Here is a 19,135-nt window from a genome sequence, read left to right on the forward strand (position 1 = left end):
AAAGTTACCTGCCCTGAACCCATCTATTATCTCATTATATTTGTCGGTTGAATTTTTCTGCAGTCTGTTAACATTTCTGTAGAGATTACTCGTTGGATGAAGGAAAGTAAAATGTTAATTGTTAAAATTGTACATTATTACCAATTATCAATCACCTGAAATTATACAGACCATCTACTTACACTATTATTATAATCTCACTTTCTGAAGAAATGCAGACTATTTGGAATTAATGAATTTATTTAAAAAAATATTACATATATCAACAAAATGAAAATCCAAACACACAAATTTACAGATGTATTATTTCACCTGTGGAGACTTTTATGTTATGATGACTCTTGAACTTTATTTCCATTATAGGTCAGTCGTTATCTCGTGAAACCTAATACTTGCGTGTGCTGTAACATACAATGACAAACTTCTGGTGGGTGTAAGTGAGCAAGTAGAAGCGTAGCAAGGGAGGGAAGCTTCTGAGTCCACTTTCTTTTTCCCCCAACGTGCAGGTAGGTTTCGCGAGATAACGAATGGCCTATAACAACAATAATTAGTACATTCTTGTCAGAGAGGAACTTTCCTTTGACAAATATGAAATTTCAAAATCGTTAATTTCTGTATTAGTTGTAATTTTACACAGCTCAATTACAAGAAAAATATTCCAGGATTCATATGTTCCTGTGTGTCCTTCTTTCTGGAGAGTTTTGCATATGTACAGATATGGAATTAAAATTTGGGGCGAGTCTTGAAGGGAGTCACCTGTATGTAGGCAACAATTTCACATGACATCCACAAGTGGCATATATACAGAGACTCTTGTTTGCTGCACATGCGAAGTGTGTTGTAAGTGAAATTTATACACTATGGAAGCTCCAAATTTTATTTCCGTATCTGTACATGAATCACTGTGAGAAAATAACTGCACATATGTTACGTATACACAAGAGGGACATTCTAGGACCTGTGTAGTATTACTGAAACACTGAAAAGTACCACATTTGTTAGAACTCGTAGTTGGAAACATCAATATCGACATACGCCCAATGCTTTGCTGATAAGAAGTTCCTTGTAGTAAAAACTTTCATCTGAATTTTCACTAGGAAATGTTTCGGTCCAAAGACTGGTCTAGTCAGGCGCAATGCTCCTGAAAAGTAAATGATTACATTAATAAAGTTTCAGTTTTCAACACACAAATATCGGTCAGCTCACCCTCCTTAAGAAACAAGTTAAACTCTTCCTATAAAGTAAGAGGGGAAAAAAGATACACAAGCACACACACACACACGCTCATGCAAAAAACCCTCTCTCACTCCATTTCTCTCCCTCCCATTTCTCACACACATGTATGACCTCCCATATAGAGACACAAAAAGTAAAAAAGTTCTTCTGGCTACTGTGATAAAGCAAAATAATTTGTTGTTGTGAAGATTAACTCCATATGTAGATGAAATTATTGGGGAACATCAGTGTGGTTTTAGGAGTAATAGATCAACTATTGACCAGATATTTTGTATTCGACAGATAATGGAGAAAAATGGGAGGATAAGGGTACAGTGCATCAGTTATTCATAGATTTCAAAAAGGCATATGACTCGGTTAAGAGAGAAGTTTTATATGATATTCTTATTAAATTTGGTATTCCCAAGAAACTAGTTCGATTAATTAAAATGTGTCTCAGTGAAACATACAGCAGATCGCGTATAGGTCAGTTTCTGTCAGATGCGTTTCCGATTCACTGTGGGCTAAAGCAAGGAGATGCACTATCACCTTTACTTTTTAACATTGCTCTAGAATAAGCCATTAGGAAAGTCGAGGATAACAGAGAGGGTTTGGAATTGAAGGGTTACATCAGCTGCTTGTCTATGTGGATGACATGAATATGTTAGGAGAAACTCCACAAACGATTAAGGAAAAGACGGGAATTTTACTGGAAGCAAGTAAAGAGATAGGTTTGGAAGTAAATCCCGAAAAGACAAAGTATATGATTATGTCTTGTGACGAGAATATTGTACGAAATGGAAATATAAAAATTGGAAATTTATCTTTTGAAGAGGTGAAGAAGTTCAAATATATTGCAGCAACAGTAACAAATATAAATGATACTCGGGAGGAAATTAAATACAGAATAAATATGGGAAATGCCTGTTATTATTCGGTTGAGAAGCTTTTATCATCCAGTCTGCTGTCAAAAAATCTGAAAGTTAGAATTTATAAAACAGTTACGGTATATTACCGGTTGTTCTTTATGGTTGTGAAACTTGGACTCTCACTTTGAGAGAGGAAAATAGGTTAAGGGTGTTTGAGAATAAGGTGCTTAGGAAAATATTTGGGGCTAAGAGGGATGAAGTTACACGAGAATGGAGAAAGTTGCACAACACAGAACTGCACGCATTGTATTCTTCACCTGACATAATTAGGAACATTAAATCCAGACGTTTGAGATGGGCAGGGCATGTAGCACGTATGGGCGAAACCAGAAATGCATATAGAGTGTTAGTTGGGAGGCCAGAGGGAAAAAGACCTTTAGGGAGGCCGAGACGTAGATGGGAAGATAATATTAAAATGGATTTGAGGGAGTTGGGATATGATGATAGAGAATGGATTAATCTAGCTCAGGATAGGGACCGATGGCGGGCTTATGTGAGGGCGGCAATGAACCTCCGTGTTCCTTAAAAGCCAGTAAGTAAGTAAATTATACAGAGACATTATTATGACGTGAGGCGAGAAAATGGCGGATGACTCATGGCCCACTGCTAGTGTGGTTTCCGGCAAGCACATAACCATTACTCTGGTGCTTCTACAATACATAACACTACTAACAACAAATGTTCAATAATTTTGACTTTCCATGCTCACAGTCGTTGCTGAAAATGACCCCATTTGCTGCCACACACAAGTGACATCTTCTGATAAATGAATGAACAACACTCTGAAGTTCCACATCATTGATAGCCTCGAATTCTTCTCGTATATAGTCTCCTAATTGTTTCGGTAGAAGGCACAGTTCTGTTTGGAAATTTTATCCGAAATTTACGTCTTGTTTTCGCACACGACCTTCTGCCTTTTATGTATGTATATACATTTTTTTTTTCAGTAGGTTATTTTACGACGCTTTATCAACATCTTTGGTTATTTAGCGTCTGAATGAGATGAAGGTGATAATGCTGGTGAAATGAGTCCGGGGTCCAGCACCGAAAGTTACCCAGCATTTGCTCATATTGGGTTGAGGGAAAACCCCGGAAAAAACCTCAACCAGGTAACTTGCTCCGACCGGGAATCGAACCCGGGCCACCTGGTTTCGCGGCAGACGCGCTGACCGTTACTCCACAGGTGTGGACTTGTATATACATGTTCACACAATGAGAATATGTTGGTAGACATTGCCTAAATACACAATAATCACTAAACTTTATACACTAACTTTGTACACTTGAAGAATCAAGACTTTTGTAATAACACTTGTGACTACAGCGAATAGCATATGGTGACTGAGGACCTACTACTACCACAACTCTAACAGGCTGTGCATCGCAGACCGCGCAGGGAGTGGGCTGCCAGTAACCCACAGTTTTCTCACCTCACATAATAATGTCTCTGTGCATTCCTGAGAGAGAGAGAGAGAGGAGGGGGGGGAAGAGTGATGGAACACTAGCAGTAGAATATTACCACCATATGTTTGTGAGTACTACGTGATCACTTCACCTAATATGTAGTAGGTTTATTGTAATAGACTTCTAACAGTTAAATTTAAAGTAAATTATTTTTATCATTATTAATAATAAGCTTCAATCAAGGGAAGAAGCTAATTGCTGCCTTCAGATTAGTCACCGAACATACCTGCCTCTACATAGTTGGCATATTAGTCATCCTATGGATTTATATTTCAGAGTTTTACACTTTAAAATTCTGTCATGTATGTCAGTTAGTTAGATTTTACACGTCTTCAAAGAGAGGGAGACAAACCGACAGAATAAAAGCGAAATATTATGATATCTCTACTATAAATAAATGCGCAGATGTATTTCTCATATAAACTGGAGTGGAGTGGGTCGTCTCTAATTTTCAACTTCCCTTGCGCAGAATGCAAACTGATGGGTTTTAACAGCAAACTGGACCCTGAATTCATGATAACAATGCATTAGTTGAGACACTCTCGAGTTCAATCACACAGCAGCAACAGTAACAACACTGCTCACTTGCCAGGACCGCTAAGATTGAGGGCTGGCTAGATGTGTTTGCATGAAAAATGAGTGAGAATTCCGATCATCTGCATTGTCACACCTTGCTAGACTGACGGTAAAGTTGTTCTACTATTGATTGTGAAGAGCTTCAAACCAATTGCTGCTCAGAAAGAATTAATTGAAATGCTATTATGAGAAGTAACAATTCAATCTCGATTCAGTTAAAACAATGTAATGAAGGTGGTGGTAGAAGTGATGGTTGCGCAAATTTGCAACCATGCCAGAAACCGCCACTGATTTCATCTCTTCCATCTTCCAGTCTGCATTACTATGTAAAGTATAGGCTACCCTTAAGGTAAAATATTCAACAAATGTACATGTACTTATACTTAAAAAAATATGACTGGTTTCAACGCTCATTTCTATAGCTTTAACGAGCATGCAATTCTAAATGTTGTTCTTCAAGCGGCATTTAAAGCACTGGTTAATTTTTTCATTATTTGTGTTCAATATTCAAGAGATACGTAAGTGTTTACATATTGGTGATGTAGAATCTTTAATATCTCTACTGGTGGGTGGCATATGGCAATATCACAAGATTTTTCTCTGTCTGGAAAAGTATTTTAATGTACTATTTAAAACATTATTGAATCATGCAGGATGCTCCTCATGGAAGAAGATGCATTGGTTGCCTAGCTAAGAGATAGAGTAATGTGAGACTGTAACAGACCACCCGCTCTAAAACATGTTTTGAATTATGAAAAATTAAGAATACATATGAAATAATATTAGAAAATGTTTGCAAGTGATGACTGAATACTTGACCTAAATTTCTGGGCAGGTGTCGCAACTGAATTCTTCTGGACATACTTCATCCATCCATCCATCCATCCATCCATCCATCCATCCAATCCATCCATCCATCCATCCACCCATCCACCCATTCATACTGTATTTGCTCATTCAAATATCCACCCAATCAATTCTGCATCCATCTGTATATTTGATCATATAAAAATACACGCACCTACTTATGTATCCATCCATATATCTACTTTTACAAACGTTCACCTATCAGCACATCCATTCATCTGTATGTTTATACAAATATCCTCTCGCCCAGTCCCTTATCCATCCATCCACCCATCCATTTGAAAATATAATTATATTCACCAAGTTTTGTCCCTTGCTGGAAATCGAAGTAATGCTCCTCATTACCAAATATGACTTCAAAGTGCACTTTGAACGCCCATCCACTACCAAGAGTAACAGCCCTAATCCTGGTTAACACCTGCAACATCAGAGAGGTAATATATACACAATGAAAGACGATCTGTATTCAACTAAATTAACTTAATTAGAAGACTCTTTACATATTAAGCAAACCGGGCAACAAAAATGATTAAGAATTAGCAATGTATAGTAATAAACAGTGTATTTAAAAGTTCGTGCAAAAATGTTGAGAGGTGGCAGAGGAGTTCACAATAAATATTTTTGTCAGAGAAAATGGAGTTGGCATCACGTCATAAATGAAGCGAAAGTCAGATCTGCATCACACACAACACACACCTTGCTGAATACAGCAGTTGCCTACTCATTCGGTGTGTAGTTAGAGGTGCTTGATGTGACCACAATTCATCTCTAAACAGAGATCAGAATAGCCAACCAGTGATTGTCAGACACTCACAGAGATCTCAGGAGTTGCACGAATTTATTGTAGTCTATCTACTGCGACCACAAACCTCTACCTCAGTTGCTGCTAGTCATTCACTGGCTGGCAATATATATTATTGCGTCACTGATCCTATGTTACCGGTACTGACAAAAATATATTCGATGTGCCTCTCTCTACCACCACCTACCTTTTTGCAGGGACTTCTTAATCACCCTGTAGAGATAACGTCTTTATATGTCCATTGTAGTATCATAAAATAAAAAGAATAGACCAACTTTAATATTACCAGCGCATTACAGGAGAATGGAGAAAGTTATATGACGCAGAGCTGCACGCATTGTATTCTTCACCTGACATAATTAGGAACATTAAATCCAGACGTTTGAGATGGGCAGGGCATGTAGCACGTATGGGCGAATCCAGAAATACATATGGAGTGTTAGTTGGGAGACCGGCGGGAAAAAGACCTTTGGGGAGGCCGAGACGTAGATGGGAAGATAATATTAAAATGGATTTGAGAGAGGTGGGATATGATGGTAGAGACTGGATTAATCTTGCTCAGGATAGAGCTCAATGGCGGGCTTATGTGAGGGCGGCAATGAACCTCTGGGTTCCTTAAAAGCCAGTAAGTAAGTAAGTTACATAAGGGATCTTACAGGCACAGAAGTTTTCCTGGAACTGAAATTAACACACAATAAATCAGATCACGTGTCCTTATTAAAGATATGGCGTACATGATTAGTCAAAGACAGTGGTGTAATAAATTACTTACCAGGGGACAACATATTAACATATGAAGAATTACTCTGTCTTTAGAAAAAAAAGACAAAATCACTAAATGGCATACATCATCGCAGCATAGCCATATAATAACGAAACTAGACAAACATTCATGCAGATATTCACTGGAGAATAAACTACGCTATATAGCGTAAAAAAAAGGAAAATGTTGAAGGAAAGAACTGCCCATCTATTTTTACGAAGTATGAAAGAACAGATGCCAGCTCTTCACGTACACAAATGCCAAAAACTCGGAAATGACATTCTACAGAACTCAGCAAAATAATTGAAGCATCGGCTGGAACAACGTTGTAAGTTACAAAATTTTCATTCGGCGTGTTTCCATGTAATAATGTTGTATGTCATGTTACCTTGCTATACTCTTTGGCTTGAAACTGTCCATCAATGCAGTACGTGAAATTTGTCCACTCAAAAGTTTGCTACTCTCATAAGAACAACGTTGTACGCATACACATTTTTGCAGCTCCTGTAAATTTTACTAAATGTAACTTATAACGTTGTTCCAGCCAACACTTCAATTAATTGAAAATGTCAAACCTTATGTAGGTGTACTGGAAACTGATTTGATTGATCGTGGAATAAATAACAACACAAACTACAAGTAAATTCCTAATACAAACATACTGTTATCACGATAAATACTGTTCACAATTAATGCCCAACAGAATCTCCATGATTCTATTTAACGTTTAAACGTAACAACGATTTTAAACATCGACACTTACCAAAATTTTTGTTAAGACTACAAGTAGAACATTTTTATACATACCATTGGAGAATGTAGAATTCGCACCGTTGGTATTGAAATGAATTGGTAAGTTATGGTATTTGTATTATTCATCAAACATGCACTGTCATAAGGTTTACATTCTCTTTTACACATGATGCTGTTCTCCCTCAAATAATATCTGAAAAATTAAACATTTTTATTAATTATTAATGCATGGAAGGAAATTACTACAGTGGAGTAGCACTACATTTACACCTTTTATTTGGCATGACTTTTGCACAAAGCGAAAGTTTTGAACTATCGCAAGTACAATTTTAATTTATGTTCTTTAATAATTTGTTAACATTTTACAAAAATGTAATTAGTTTTTCATTCATGTTGAATCTTTCGTACACTACTTTTAACACTTGAATATAAATAATTGATTAAATGGCGATCTTACTCGTATTAATTGTGTAAGCATGTGTGGCTTACAGCTGTTTTGGTGCTTCTTCACACCATCCTCAGAGCCTACTAAATCTCGGCGTCATCTCGAACTTCGCTGCCTATTGTGTGGGTGTGTTCCATTGTTGAAAAGTGTTGAAATGTGGTGTCAAATAGTGTGTGTGTTCTGAAATTGATCTGTGTGTTGAGAATTTGATCAGGGTGTGTTTTAGTGTGCCTGTATATTTCATATTGTTTTAGTGTGTTGAGTTTTTGGTTTTTGGGTTGTATGTGTAGGATTTCCATGTCTGTATTTATGTTATTGTAAATACAGTTTTTGGTTTTTGGGTTGTATGTGTAGGATTTCCATGTCTGTATTTATGTTATTGTAAATACAGTTTTTGGTTTTTGGGTTTTATGTGTAGGATTTCCATGTCTGTATTTATGTTATTGTAAATACAGTTTTTGGTTTTTGGGTTGTATGTGTAGGATTTCCATGTCTGTATTTATGTTATTGTAAATACAGTTTTTGGTTTTTGGGTTGTATGTGTAGGATTTCCATGTCTGTATTTATGTTATTGTAAATACAGTTTTTGGTTTTTGGGTTGTATGTGTAGGATTTCCATGTCTGTATTTATGTTATTGTAAATACAGTTTTTGGTTTTTGGGTTGTATGTGTAGGATTTCCATGTCTGTATTTATGTTATTGTAAATACAGTTTTTGGTTTTTGGGTTTTATGTGTAGGATTTCCATGTCTGTATTTATGTTATTGTAAATACAGTTTTTGGTTTTTGGGTTGTATGTGTAGGATTTCCATGTCTGTATTTATGTTATTGTAAATACAGTTTTTGGTTTTTGGGTTGTATGTGTAGGATTTCCATGTCTGTATTTATGTTATTGTAAATACAGTTTTTGGTTTTTGGGTTGTATGTGTAGGATTTCCATGTCTGTATTTATGTTATTGTAAATACAGACATGGAAATCCTACACATACAACCCAAAAACCAAAAACTCCACACACTAGAACATTATGAAATATACACACTAAAACACATCCTGATCAAATTCTCAACACACAGATCAATTTCAGAACACACACACTATTTGACACCACATTTCAACACTTTTCAACAATCGAACGCACCCACACAACAGGCAGGGAAGTTCGAGATGACGCCGAGATCTAGTAGGCTCTGAGGATGGTGTGAAGAAGCACCGAAACAGCTGTAAGCCGCACATGCTTACACAATTAACACGAGTACGATCGCCATTTAATCAATTATTTAGTTTTTCATTTTTACACTTTAAAATTCTGTCATGCTTGCCAGATTTTACACGTCTTCAAAAAGAGGAAGAGATAGCCTACCAACAGAATAAAAGCGAAATATTATGATATCTGTACTATAAATAAATGCGTAAATATATTTCTCATACAAACTTTTAGTACACCTGCACACAGTATCCTACATCTAAACTCTTCATTTAGTCCACAATGCACAGTGGGTCAGATGTTGAATCTGACGGGGGGGAAAAACTATAATGAAGTTACAAATGCATTATATTAACAAACATGTTATTACAAATTAATTTATACAAATATGCGGCTGGATAAAAGTAAAAATAATACCGGCAAGCAACTTGATTCCTTAGTTATGATTTCTTAAAGGATATAAAAAATAACTTTGTTTACTACAATGTCTCAAAAAATAGAATTGGCATGTCCAAAGTTACTGCTAAATACTTCTAATAGTCATCATCATCATCACCATGACTTTCTTCTTCGTTGTCACTACTGTCTGTGTTGCTGCCATTCTCTGTTTTGTCAAAGCATTCGCTCCTTCCTTGCGAACTTTCCAGAATTCTTGGTTTGCAGAACTGTCAAATTGCTAAGAGCAAAGTTTTTTGTCTTTTCTGTGGGAAACGAGAAGCATTTCAGATCACACGATCAGAGCTTAACAAAAGAAAGTTCAACACATTTCTAATGTTGTCTTGTCAGTGTTTTTCATGCATGTCCTTCTCTAAATCTCCTAAATTGTTTGTTTCTAGCTTCTTCAGAGAGCATTCCAATTTGTAAGATTGCAGATCTAATTATTTTGCCCCCTACACACTAACCAGCATAAAATACCATGTTTGAGATCTAGGTCTGATGTTTTCAATGCATAACATTTTTCTACATCAACTGGAAAATCACTCGATATAATGCATAGAATAAGACAGAAGTAATTGATGCAGATTTAGCTGGCTCACTGAAGAATTGCCGAGCAGTATTGCCGTTACAAATCAATTTCATAACTTTAAGAAATAACATTCCTTCTCCCCCTCCCCATCAGATTAAACAAAATGACCCACTATGAAGTGTTCTCTAGCACATTAAATAAATTGCGTATTGAATACGTAATGTATGTTGTCATTTTGTTAAATTATTATCTACAATAAATGAAGGGTACACGGGAAAAATGATCAAGGTCCATCAAAAATCGAAATTGAGTTAATAATGCCATCTTGTAGTGGAAAGGAAGTACTATCATGTGGTCTAGCTAGTAATAAGAAATCATCGTTCTTGACATTCCACTACGTAAATTTCTATTAAATACACACATAACAAAGTATTAAGTGCTTAAACTTTAAAATTCGTTTTTCTCGAAACTTTCTAAAATGGACCTTGATCGTTATTCCCGTGTACCCTTCAAATGCTAAAGCCTCTACTGGTTTACATGCAGGCAAATTAAAGGCCCTTTTACAGTAGCAGCTCATGCCTTTTCGTTTGGGTGTGCAATTGTAATTTTTATAAAAATATTACTAAACATTTAAATAAGCATACCTAAAAATTACTATAATATTGGCTATTAAATATTTTACAAAGCAAAAAATTTATAGTGTAGATGCCTGTATGAAAGGTTCATTGTTCCCTTCTTTTTCGGTCTTCGTTTAAGTTCAGAATGTCTCTCAAGAGCTTTTCAACAGACAGCAAGGCCAGAGCACTAAGTCCACCCTCAGACATCACACAAAATAGTCTATCTGTAATTTCACTTCCACAATTCCAAGAGTTTTTCTTATAAACATCCATATTAAATTTTCGATTCACCTCTTTCCCTTTGCAATTACGTACTTTTTTTTATGGTGTAGGTCTTCCATTAATTTTAATAATCAACTATCCTTCTATAATTAACTTAGAGAAGTCTGTATTTTTCAGTTTCACAATAGTGTTCATTTTAGAAACTTATAAAATACTTTACCACTATTGTAAATTATTTACACACTCCTCACTCTTCCAAAGACAACAAAAAACTAATTTGCGCTTTAATTTGCACATTTCAGTGTGGTGCGAGGATAATGCAATTGACACCCCCTACCAAGACAGCTGACAGAATTGACGACTTTCATTTTATTTGAAAAATACAGACGTGGACAAATTATTAGCAAAATGGAAAATTTTTATTACATATTTTTACAAAATATGATTCTTTAGTTTAGACTACAGTTGTCATTTTTGCGTATTTCGAAATTATTAGCAAAATTGAAGATTTGTATTGTATATTTTTTTACAAAATTTGACTCTTCAATTTGGACTACATTTGATATTTTTGCATATTTACAAATTGTTAGCAAAACTGAGGATTTTTATTACATATTTTTAAAAAATTTGACTCTTCAATTTGGACTACAGTTTACATTTTGGATATTTCCAAATTATTAGCAAAACTGAAGATTTTTATTTTATATTTTTACAAAATTGGCTCTTCAATTTAGACTGCAGTTGACATTTTTGCATATTTACAAATTATTAGCAAAATATGAAGATTTTTATTATATATTTTTACAAAATTTGACTCTTCAATTTAAACTACAGTTGACATTTCTCCATATTTCTATTCTACTGTAATGATAGAAATATGCAAAATTGTCAACTATAGTCTAAATTGAAAAGTCAAATTTTGTAAACAGAATTATCATAAAAATCGTCAATTTAATTTGTCCAAGTCTGTAACATGGAAATTTTTCATAAATAAAATCACAGAATATATAATATCTCAAATTTAAAATAAATTAATTAACATAATTTGCACAAATATTAAATATCTTATTTCTGAATTGTGATTTTAAACGACTGCTTGAGTTATGTTCTGAATTGCTCCTTAATCAATAGATGGAAGCACTCCTGTTCACGTGAGAGTGTTGACTAGGGAGCTCGTTATGTTTCACAAGAAATGATGTATGTGCGCAATAGCAGCTCGGAGATGATGCTCCTGGAAGACAGTATTTTGTGTACACACTCCCTTCACACCACCAACACCTCGCTCGCCTATACCCATATGAAGGTGTAAAGTAGGTAGAACCAAAGTAGAAAGCTGATGTACAGTGAGCGGAACCTTAAGCGACCAAGTGAAAAAACACAGGTTTTTGAAGGAAAATGTTGAAAAATTAAGCAGTAAGAAAGAAATATAAAACGAAATGAAAACAATTTATTACAGGGTGTGCAAATGCACTAGTGCGTATACCCAGCCACAGCCACTGCCCTTTTATATTTTTAGCCCAACTGGGAGTAGTCTGTGTAATTTCCTTAATGGTTCCTTCCGCATCCCTTTTTTCAGAAACTCTTAAAAAGTTCTGCAGCTAACGTAAGTTCCTCATGTGAATGTTCCTCTCTTAATGACTGTATTAATTCCGTTTCATTTTCATTCCACTTCCTTCGAAAGTTTTCTGAGGTCTTCCTATCCTAGGAGTAAAAGTTTGAGACTGTGTGACTGGAAGCATCGTAAACCTTTCCGAGAAATTTAATTTCTTTCTCTAACCAAGAACTACAATTTTTTAAAGATGTCTTTCTTTCGACTGCACTGCTTTCAGTGCTTATCGAGCTCGCACTTAAAGTCAATTGAATGCTGCGCAATGTATTGTATAACTAGCACAATGTTCTAAATTATATCTCCTACGGACATACTCATACAAGGCTTTATTTGAAGATTTAGGAAGAAATACTTCCTAAAGCTCTTGGCAAGTCATGACTAAATGCCCTGGCTTCTAGCTCCAATCTACAAAAAAGCACACTGTTTTACTCAAAAGGCTCAAGAATACCATAGATGTAAAAGCGGGATATTAAAATATACACGTGCAGCTACGTTATCACAGTAAAATCAAAACTTAGAGACACTTATAATTTTTTAAGTCTAAATTAAAATTTGAAAGAAAACAGTCAGATTTAAAAACTGACCCACTGTGGAGTGGTGTGAACTTATACATAGTAACAGATGGTGTGATATTTCTTAGAGGAGACATCATTTGTTTCATTTGTATATCCCTCAAAACATCAGTTCAGAACAGTACTATTTCATTTAAAAGTCCTTCTGAGTAACACTGCAGATCATTTTAATAATAATAATAATAATAATAATAATAATAATAATAATAATAATAACAGTAACAATAATAATAATAACAATAACAATAATAACAACAATAACAATAATAACAACAATAACAACAATAATAACAATAATAATAATAACAATAACAACAATAATAACGATAATAATAATAATAATAACAATAACAATAATAATAGCAATAACAATAACAATAATAGCAATAATAATAACAATAACAATAATAATAACAATAATAACAATAACAACAATAATAACAATAACAATAATAGCAATAATAATAACAATAACAACAATAATAACAATAATAATAACAATAAATAACAATAATAATAATAATAACAACAACAATAATAACAATAACAATAATAATAATAATAACAATAACAATAATAACAATAATAATAATAACAACAATAATAACAATAATAATAACTTACTTACTTACTTACTTACTTACAAATGGCTTTTAAGGAACCCGAAGGTTCATTGCCGCCCTCACATAAGCCCGCCATCGGTCCCTATCCTGTGCAAGATTAAGCCAGTCTCTATCATCATACCCCACCTCCCTCAAATCCATTTTAATATTATCCTCCCATCTACGTCTCGGCCTCCCTAAAGGTCTTTTTCCCTCTGGTCTCCCAACTAACACTCTATATGCATTTCTAGAACCGCCCATACGTGCTACATGCCCTGCCCATCTCAAACGTCTGGATTTCAAGTTCCTAATTATGTCAGGTGAAGAATACAATGCGTGCAGTTCTGTGTTGTGTAACTTTCTCCATTCTCCTGTAACTTCATCCCGCTTAGCCCCAAATATTTTCCTAAGCACCTTATTCTCAAACACCCTTAACCTATGTTCCTCTCTCAGAGTGAGAGTCCAAGTTTCACAGCCATATAGAAGAACCGGTAATATAACTGTTTTATAAATTCTAACTTTCAGATTTTTGGACAGCAGACTGGATGATAAGAGCTTCTCGACCGAATAATAACAGGCATTTCCCATATTTATTCTGCGTTTAATTTCCTCCCGAGTCTCATTTATATTTGTTACTGTTGCTCCAAGATATTTGAATTTTTCCACCTCTTCGAAGGATAAATCTCCAATATTTATATTTCCATTTCGTACAATATTCCCGTCACGAGACATAATCATATACTTTGTCTTTTCGGGATTTACTTCCAAACCGATCGCTTTACTTGCTTCAAGTAAAATTTCCGTGTTTTCCCTAATCGTTTGTGTATTTTCTCCTAACATATTCACGTCATCTGCATAGACAAGAAGCTGATGTAACCCGTTCAATTCCAAACCCTGCCTGTTATCCTGAACTTTCCTAATGGCATATTCTAGAGCGAAGTTAAAAAGTAAAGGTGATAGTGCATCTCCCTGCTTTAGCCCGCAGTGAATTGGAAAAGGATCAGATAGAAACTGATTTATACGGACTCTACTGTATGTTTCACTGAGACACATTTTAATTAATCGAACTAGTTTCTTGGGAATACCAAATTCAATAAGAATATCATATAATACTTCCCTCTTAACCGAGTCATATGCCTTTTTGAAATCTATGAATAACTGATGTACTGTACCCTTATAATAACAATAACAATAATAATAACAACAATAACAATAATAATAACAGTAATAATAATATTAATAATAATAATAATAATAAAAATAATAATAATAATAACAATAATAATAACAATAATAACAATAATAATAACAATAATAATATTATTATTATTATTATTATTATTATTATTATTATTATTACTATTATTGTTAATAAGAATAATAACAATAATTATTGTAATTATAGTCGTATTCTTCTTGTTATTGTTACATAAGAAGAGTTTTACTTAGGTTACAGTACTGCCAAGACATTCCTATAAACACAGTATTTTAATAAATTGTTCTTAGCCGCACCACATCAGACTTGCTTGATATGAACAATAAATAAACTTACTCCACTGTCGTGCAGTAATGGTTAGCATGTCTGACCATGAAACTAGCGGGCCCATGTTCAAATCTTGGTTGGGACAATTTACTTGGTTGAGGTTTTTTCTGAGGTTTTACCTCAACCCATTAAGAGCAAATACTGGATAACTTTAGGTTCTGGACCCTGGGCTCATCTCGCAAGCATTATCACCTTCATCTCACTCGGACACTAGATAACCACAGCAGATGATAAAGCATCGTAAAATAATGAACTAAAAAAATAAATAAACTTACCTCAATCATACGAGTTCTAAGCACAAGAATATTCACAGCCAGTATTTTCACTGTCCCTATGTGACTCATAATTGCAGATACACATACATTCATAAGCTGCTGCAAATGAACTGCTTCCATACAATTAATTTAGGAAAGCAAATAAATTTGCAGACAAAATCACAACAGCGAAATATTAACACACCGTACATTGGGAGATGATTTATAATATCCAGCAATGATAATTTTCTCATTAATTCTCTGGTTGGGTGAAAGAGTTAGAAGAACTTACAAAAATAATTACACATTAAGATGACAATCAAGAGAAAATTAAATGTCGGTCAAATTCGGAAAATGTTTGCCAATGCCCAGTTGATATCTTCCAAAATTGCATCATGTTTCCCAGAAACTGAGTGTCACAGACAAAACGGGGGGAAAAGGAGGGTGAAGTAAGGGGAAAGAGGGAGGAAGGGCAATAAAGATATGTCGAAGTCAGAGGCATAAGGAGGTAGAGAGAGGAATGAGGAAACAAGAGAAATAAAGAAATAGAGAGATGAATAAGATATTCAGAGAGATAAAAATAGAATAAAGAGATAAAGGTGGTATAAAGAGACAGGGAGAGGAATAAACAGAGAGAAAGTGGCAAAGAGATAGAGAGAGATTAAGGACAGACAAGGGGATATAGAAAATATAAAAGAAAGATGCAGAGAGAAATAAAGAGACACAGACAAGAAGAAGGGGATAAAGAGATACAGAGACAAAAGATATAGCGAGGAATAGAGAGATACAGAGAGGAATAAGAATACAGAGAAATAAAGATATACAGAAAGAGATAAAGAGAGAGATAGGGATAAAGTGGTAGAGGAAAACAGAAAATGACAGATAAAGGGGTAAAGAGACAGAGTGGAATAAAGAGGGAGAGAGAGGGATACAGAGGCGGAGATGGGGATAAAGACACACAGGGAGAGGGATAAAGGGCAGAGAGAGGGATAGAGAGACAGGACGGTAGGAAGAAAGAGATAGAAAGATAAACAATTGATTCGGTTATTGTTGAAAGGAACTAAGTCCACTTTTTAAAGTTTTGAGATAATTGAAAAAAACTCTTTTGTGGATAATCTATCGAATATTAAACCAACATATATTGTACACATATTTTTTATGTGTACAATATATGTTGGTTTATTCATATATTTTTTATGTGTACAATATATGTTGGTTTATTCTTCGATAGATTATCCACAAAAGAGTTTTTTTCGATTATCTCAAAACTTTAAAAAGTGGACTTTGTTCCTTTCAACAATAACCGATTCAATTAAGAAGGGAACAAAAGAGAGATGAAGTGGTATAGAAAGAAATAGAGAGATAGAGGTAAAGAGATGCGAAGTGGGGATAGAGGGAAGCTGAAACATTGGGAGAAAAAGAACTGTGTCAAATATTAAAAGATACCATACTGTACTTTGTTTTATAATGTATGATGTCTTATAACTATTTTTTAATCTTTCTTTATTTCACAGTGGTTGCTTTTCTTATTAACATTGCTCACCTTGACGAAAATCTGAAACATATCTTTACTTTTGCAACAGTGTGTTGATTCTCATACATGTCCACACAACATTTTCCGTACGTACAACAAGCGGATAAAAATAAATGAACTGGAGAAATTGTAAAAGAGCTTAGTAACTGAAGATTCAGAATCATATCAGAATAAAGCTGATATAATACTTAATAAACATTTCATTCGCAGTAATTATATATGATAAAATGAAGTAAATCAGACAAAAATTTTCTGGACTATTTACTATCTGCCAATAAGGTGCAAAAGAAAACATTTTCACATAGAACTTGACCTGAGAAATACACACTCTTCAAACTTGGTTACAAACAGCTAATAATTGAGGCGTTGTTAGAACTTCAAACTTTAATTATTCCACACTTAAAATACAGTTTCCCATGTATGGAATAATGGAAGATATGAAATTACTAATAAAATATGACTACATGAACTTACGTAATAACTAATAACAGTACAATAGTCTAGGATGTCTATTAGTCTATATAAGTCTTTAAAGCTACTAATTAACAAAATATTAAATAAAACTTCACTGTTCGTTAATTTTTTAATTAATTAAAATTAATTAAAATTTCTACTCTACCAATTTCATTGAAAAGTGTATGTAAATGGGGAAAAATATTTAGGAATGTATTTGGAAATCAGGCAGGCAGACTCATTTTACTGATTTGTGAGGCTCAGTTTAAATAGAGAACTCATATAGAGCTGGCTTTAACTCTTCAGACTCGACAGCCAGAAACTTATGGAATTATGAAATAAATCTTTTTGCATATTTATTAGTTAATATGAAAAATTATCAAGAAATTTCAAGATAAGCAGAAAAGATATTTTTTCTACACTCTTAAACTGTTGTCCTATTTGACATTTGACATGCAGGGCGCAGTCATAAAATATCAAGGAATTGGAAAAAATATTTCATATTTTTAGCTTTATAAACAATGCGGAATTAACTACAATGACATGTGTTGTTAATTTTTTTATTAATCACAAAGAGTGATTAAATTTGTATGACTTGTAAAAGAAACAACAACATATTAATATAATTCATTTTATCTTAAATAAAATTTCCCATATTTTCATAAAAATATGTTGAGTGAAAATTACTCAAAATATTTCATGTGATTTAAAATCAAAATAATGTCACAGTCTACTATATACAGTCGCGAAGCTTGAGGTGATTTTTTGCAAATCTCATGATAAAGCGCTCCAGGCGGTTAGCAACTAGAAACAATAGACTGTCCACGGTCGACTTTGGACTGTGTCATATTTCCATCGAGTGCTAGCTTGTTGCATATTTCACATTGATGCTTGTGAAATGTTCGTTATTGGTTGTAATGAAAATGTTAATGGCTAAAATACAATAATTGGAGTAATAATATTTTACTAGACACGTAGAAAAATTAAGTTTGTTTTAATAAAATTTATTGATCACGTTTTATTTTCAATTCTGGTGGGATTATTATTGCTTAGGCCTACTTTTTTTTTCAAAGGATATGTTTTTAATTATAGCTGTTAATTTTGTTGTTATTTTTATTTGTTACTTTACTAGAGACGTAGAAAAAGTCTGTTACAATAAAATTTATTAATCACGTTTTATTTCCAATTCTGGTGTGATTATTATTGCTTAACCTCATCCCACTTTGTTAACTACGTAAGCCTACACTACAAGTACCGGTACACGTAAGTTACTCCATTAATTCATATTTCCATTATTATTGCTGTAAAGGGAAATGCAAATTAACATTTATTGGTTTCATAGTTAATTATCGCTATAATCCTGAATGAGTGAAGCGATTATAGTAAATTTCAGTTCGTTTTACACAAACAAAAATAATATTAACCTATTTCTTGCAGGTATCTTCGAGTTTATGGTGGAATTTAATATACTTCATTAAAATAATAAATTAACTTTATGCATTTAATATTTCAATAATGGAAGGAAGGTGTTAATTTTTCCAAAAGAACACGACAACGAAAGTGTAACATATTTTGTCGTCTGCTAGGAGAGAGATCTGCGATGACGAGGCGATAGTAGCGATCCTAGTGGTGGGCAACTACCCATGTTTGCATTTTTACTACATATTGAGCTTCGCGACTGTATATAGTAGACTGTGATAATGTGTTCTTTATTTCCTAGGAATGTTTTCACATATCTTATCTC

The 19,135-nt window shown here is 33.9% G+C and overlaps 1 protein-coding gene across 1 annotated transcript in view; it reads right to left on the reverse strand.

Moving 5' to 3' along the window:
• Window positions 1-222: 222 nt before the first annotated feature.
• The window catches only part of LOC138708167 (fibrillin-2), a 176,381-nt gene continuing 157,468 nt past the window's right edge, over window positions 223-19,135 (reverse strand). Inside the window, exons 30-32 of the mRNA XM_069838428.1 lie at window positions 7,424-7,562; window positions 5,352-5,469; window positions 223-1,141 (exon numbers count right to left, since the gene is read on the reverse strand). Of these exons, the coding sequence (XP_069694529.1) occupies window positions 999-1,141; window positions 5,352-5,469; window positions 7,424-7,562 (400 nt within the window). The 3' untranslated portion in view covers window positions 223-998. The remainder of the gene's footprint in view (window positions 1,142-5,351; window positions 5,470-7,423; window positions 7,563-19,135) is intronic.

Source organism: Periplaneta americana, chromosome 10, assembly GCF_040183065.1.
Source record: "Periplaneta americana isolate PAMFEO1 chromosome 10, P.americana_PAMFEO1_priV1, whole genome shotgun sequence".
NCBI lineage: Eukaryota > Metazoa > Arthropoda > Insecta > Blattodea > Blattidae > Periplaneta > Periplaneta americana.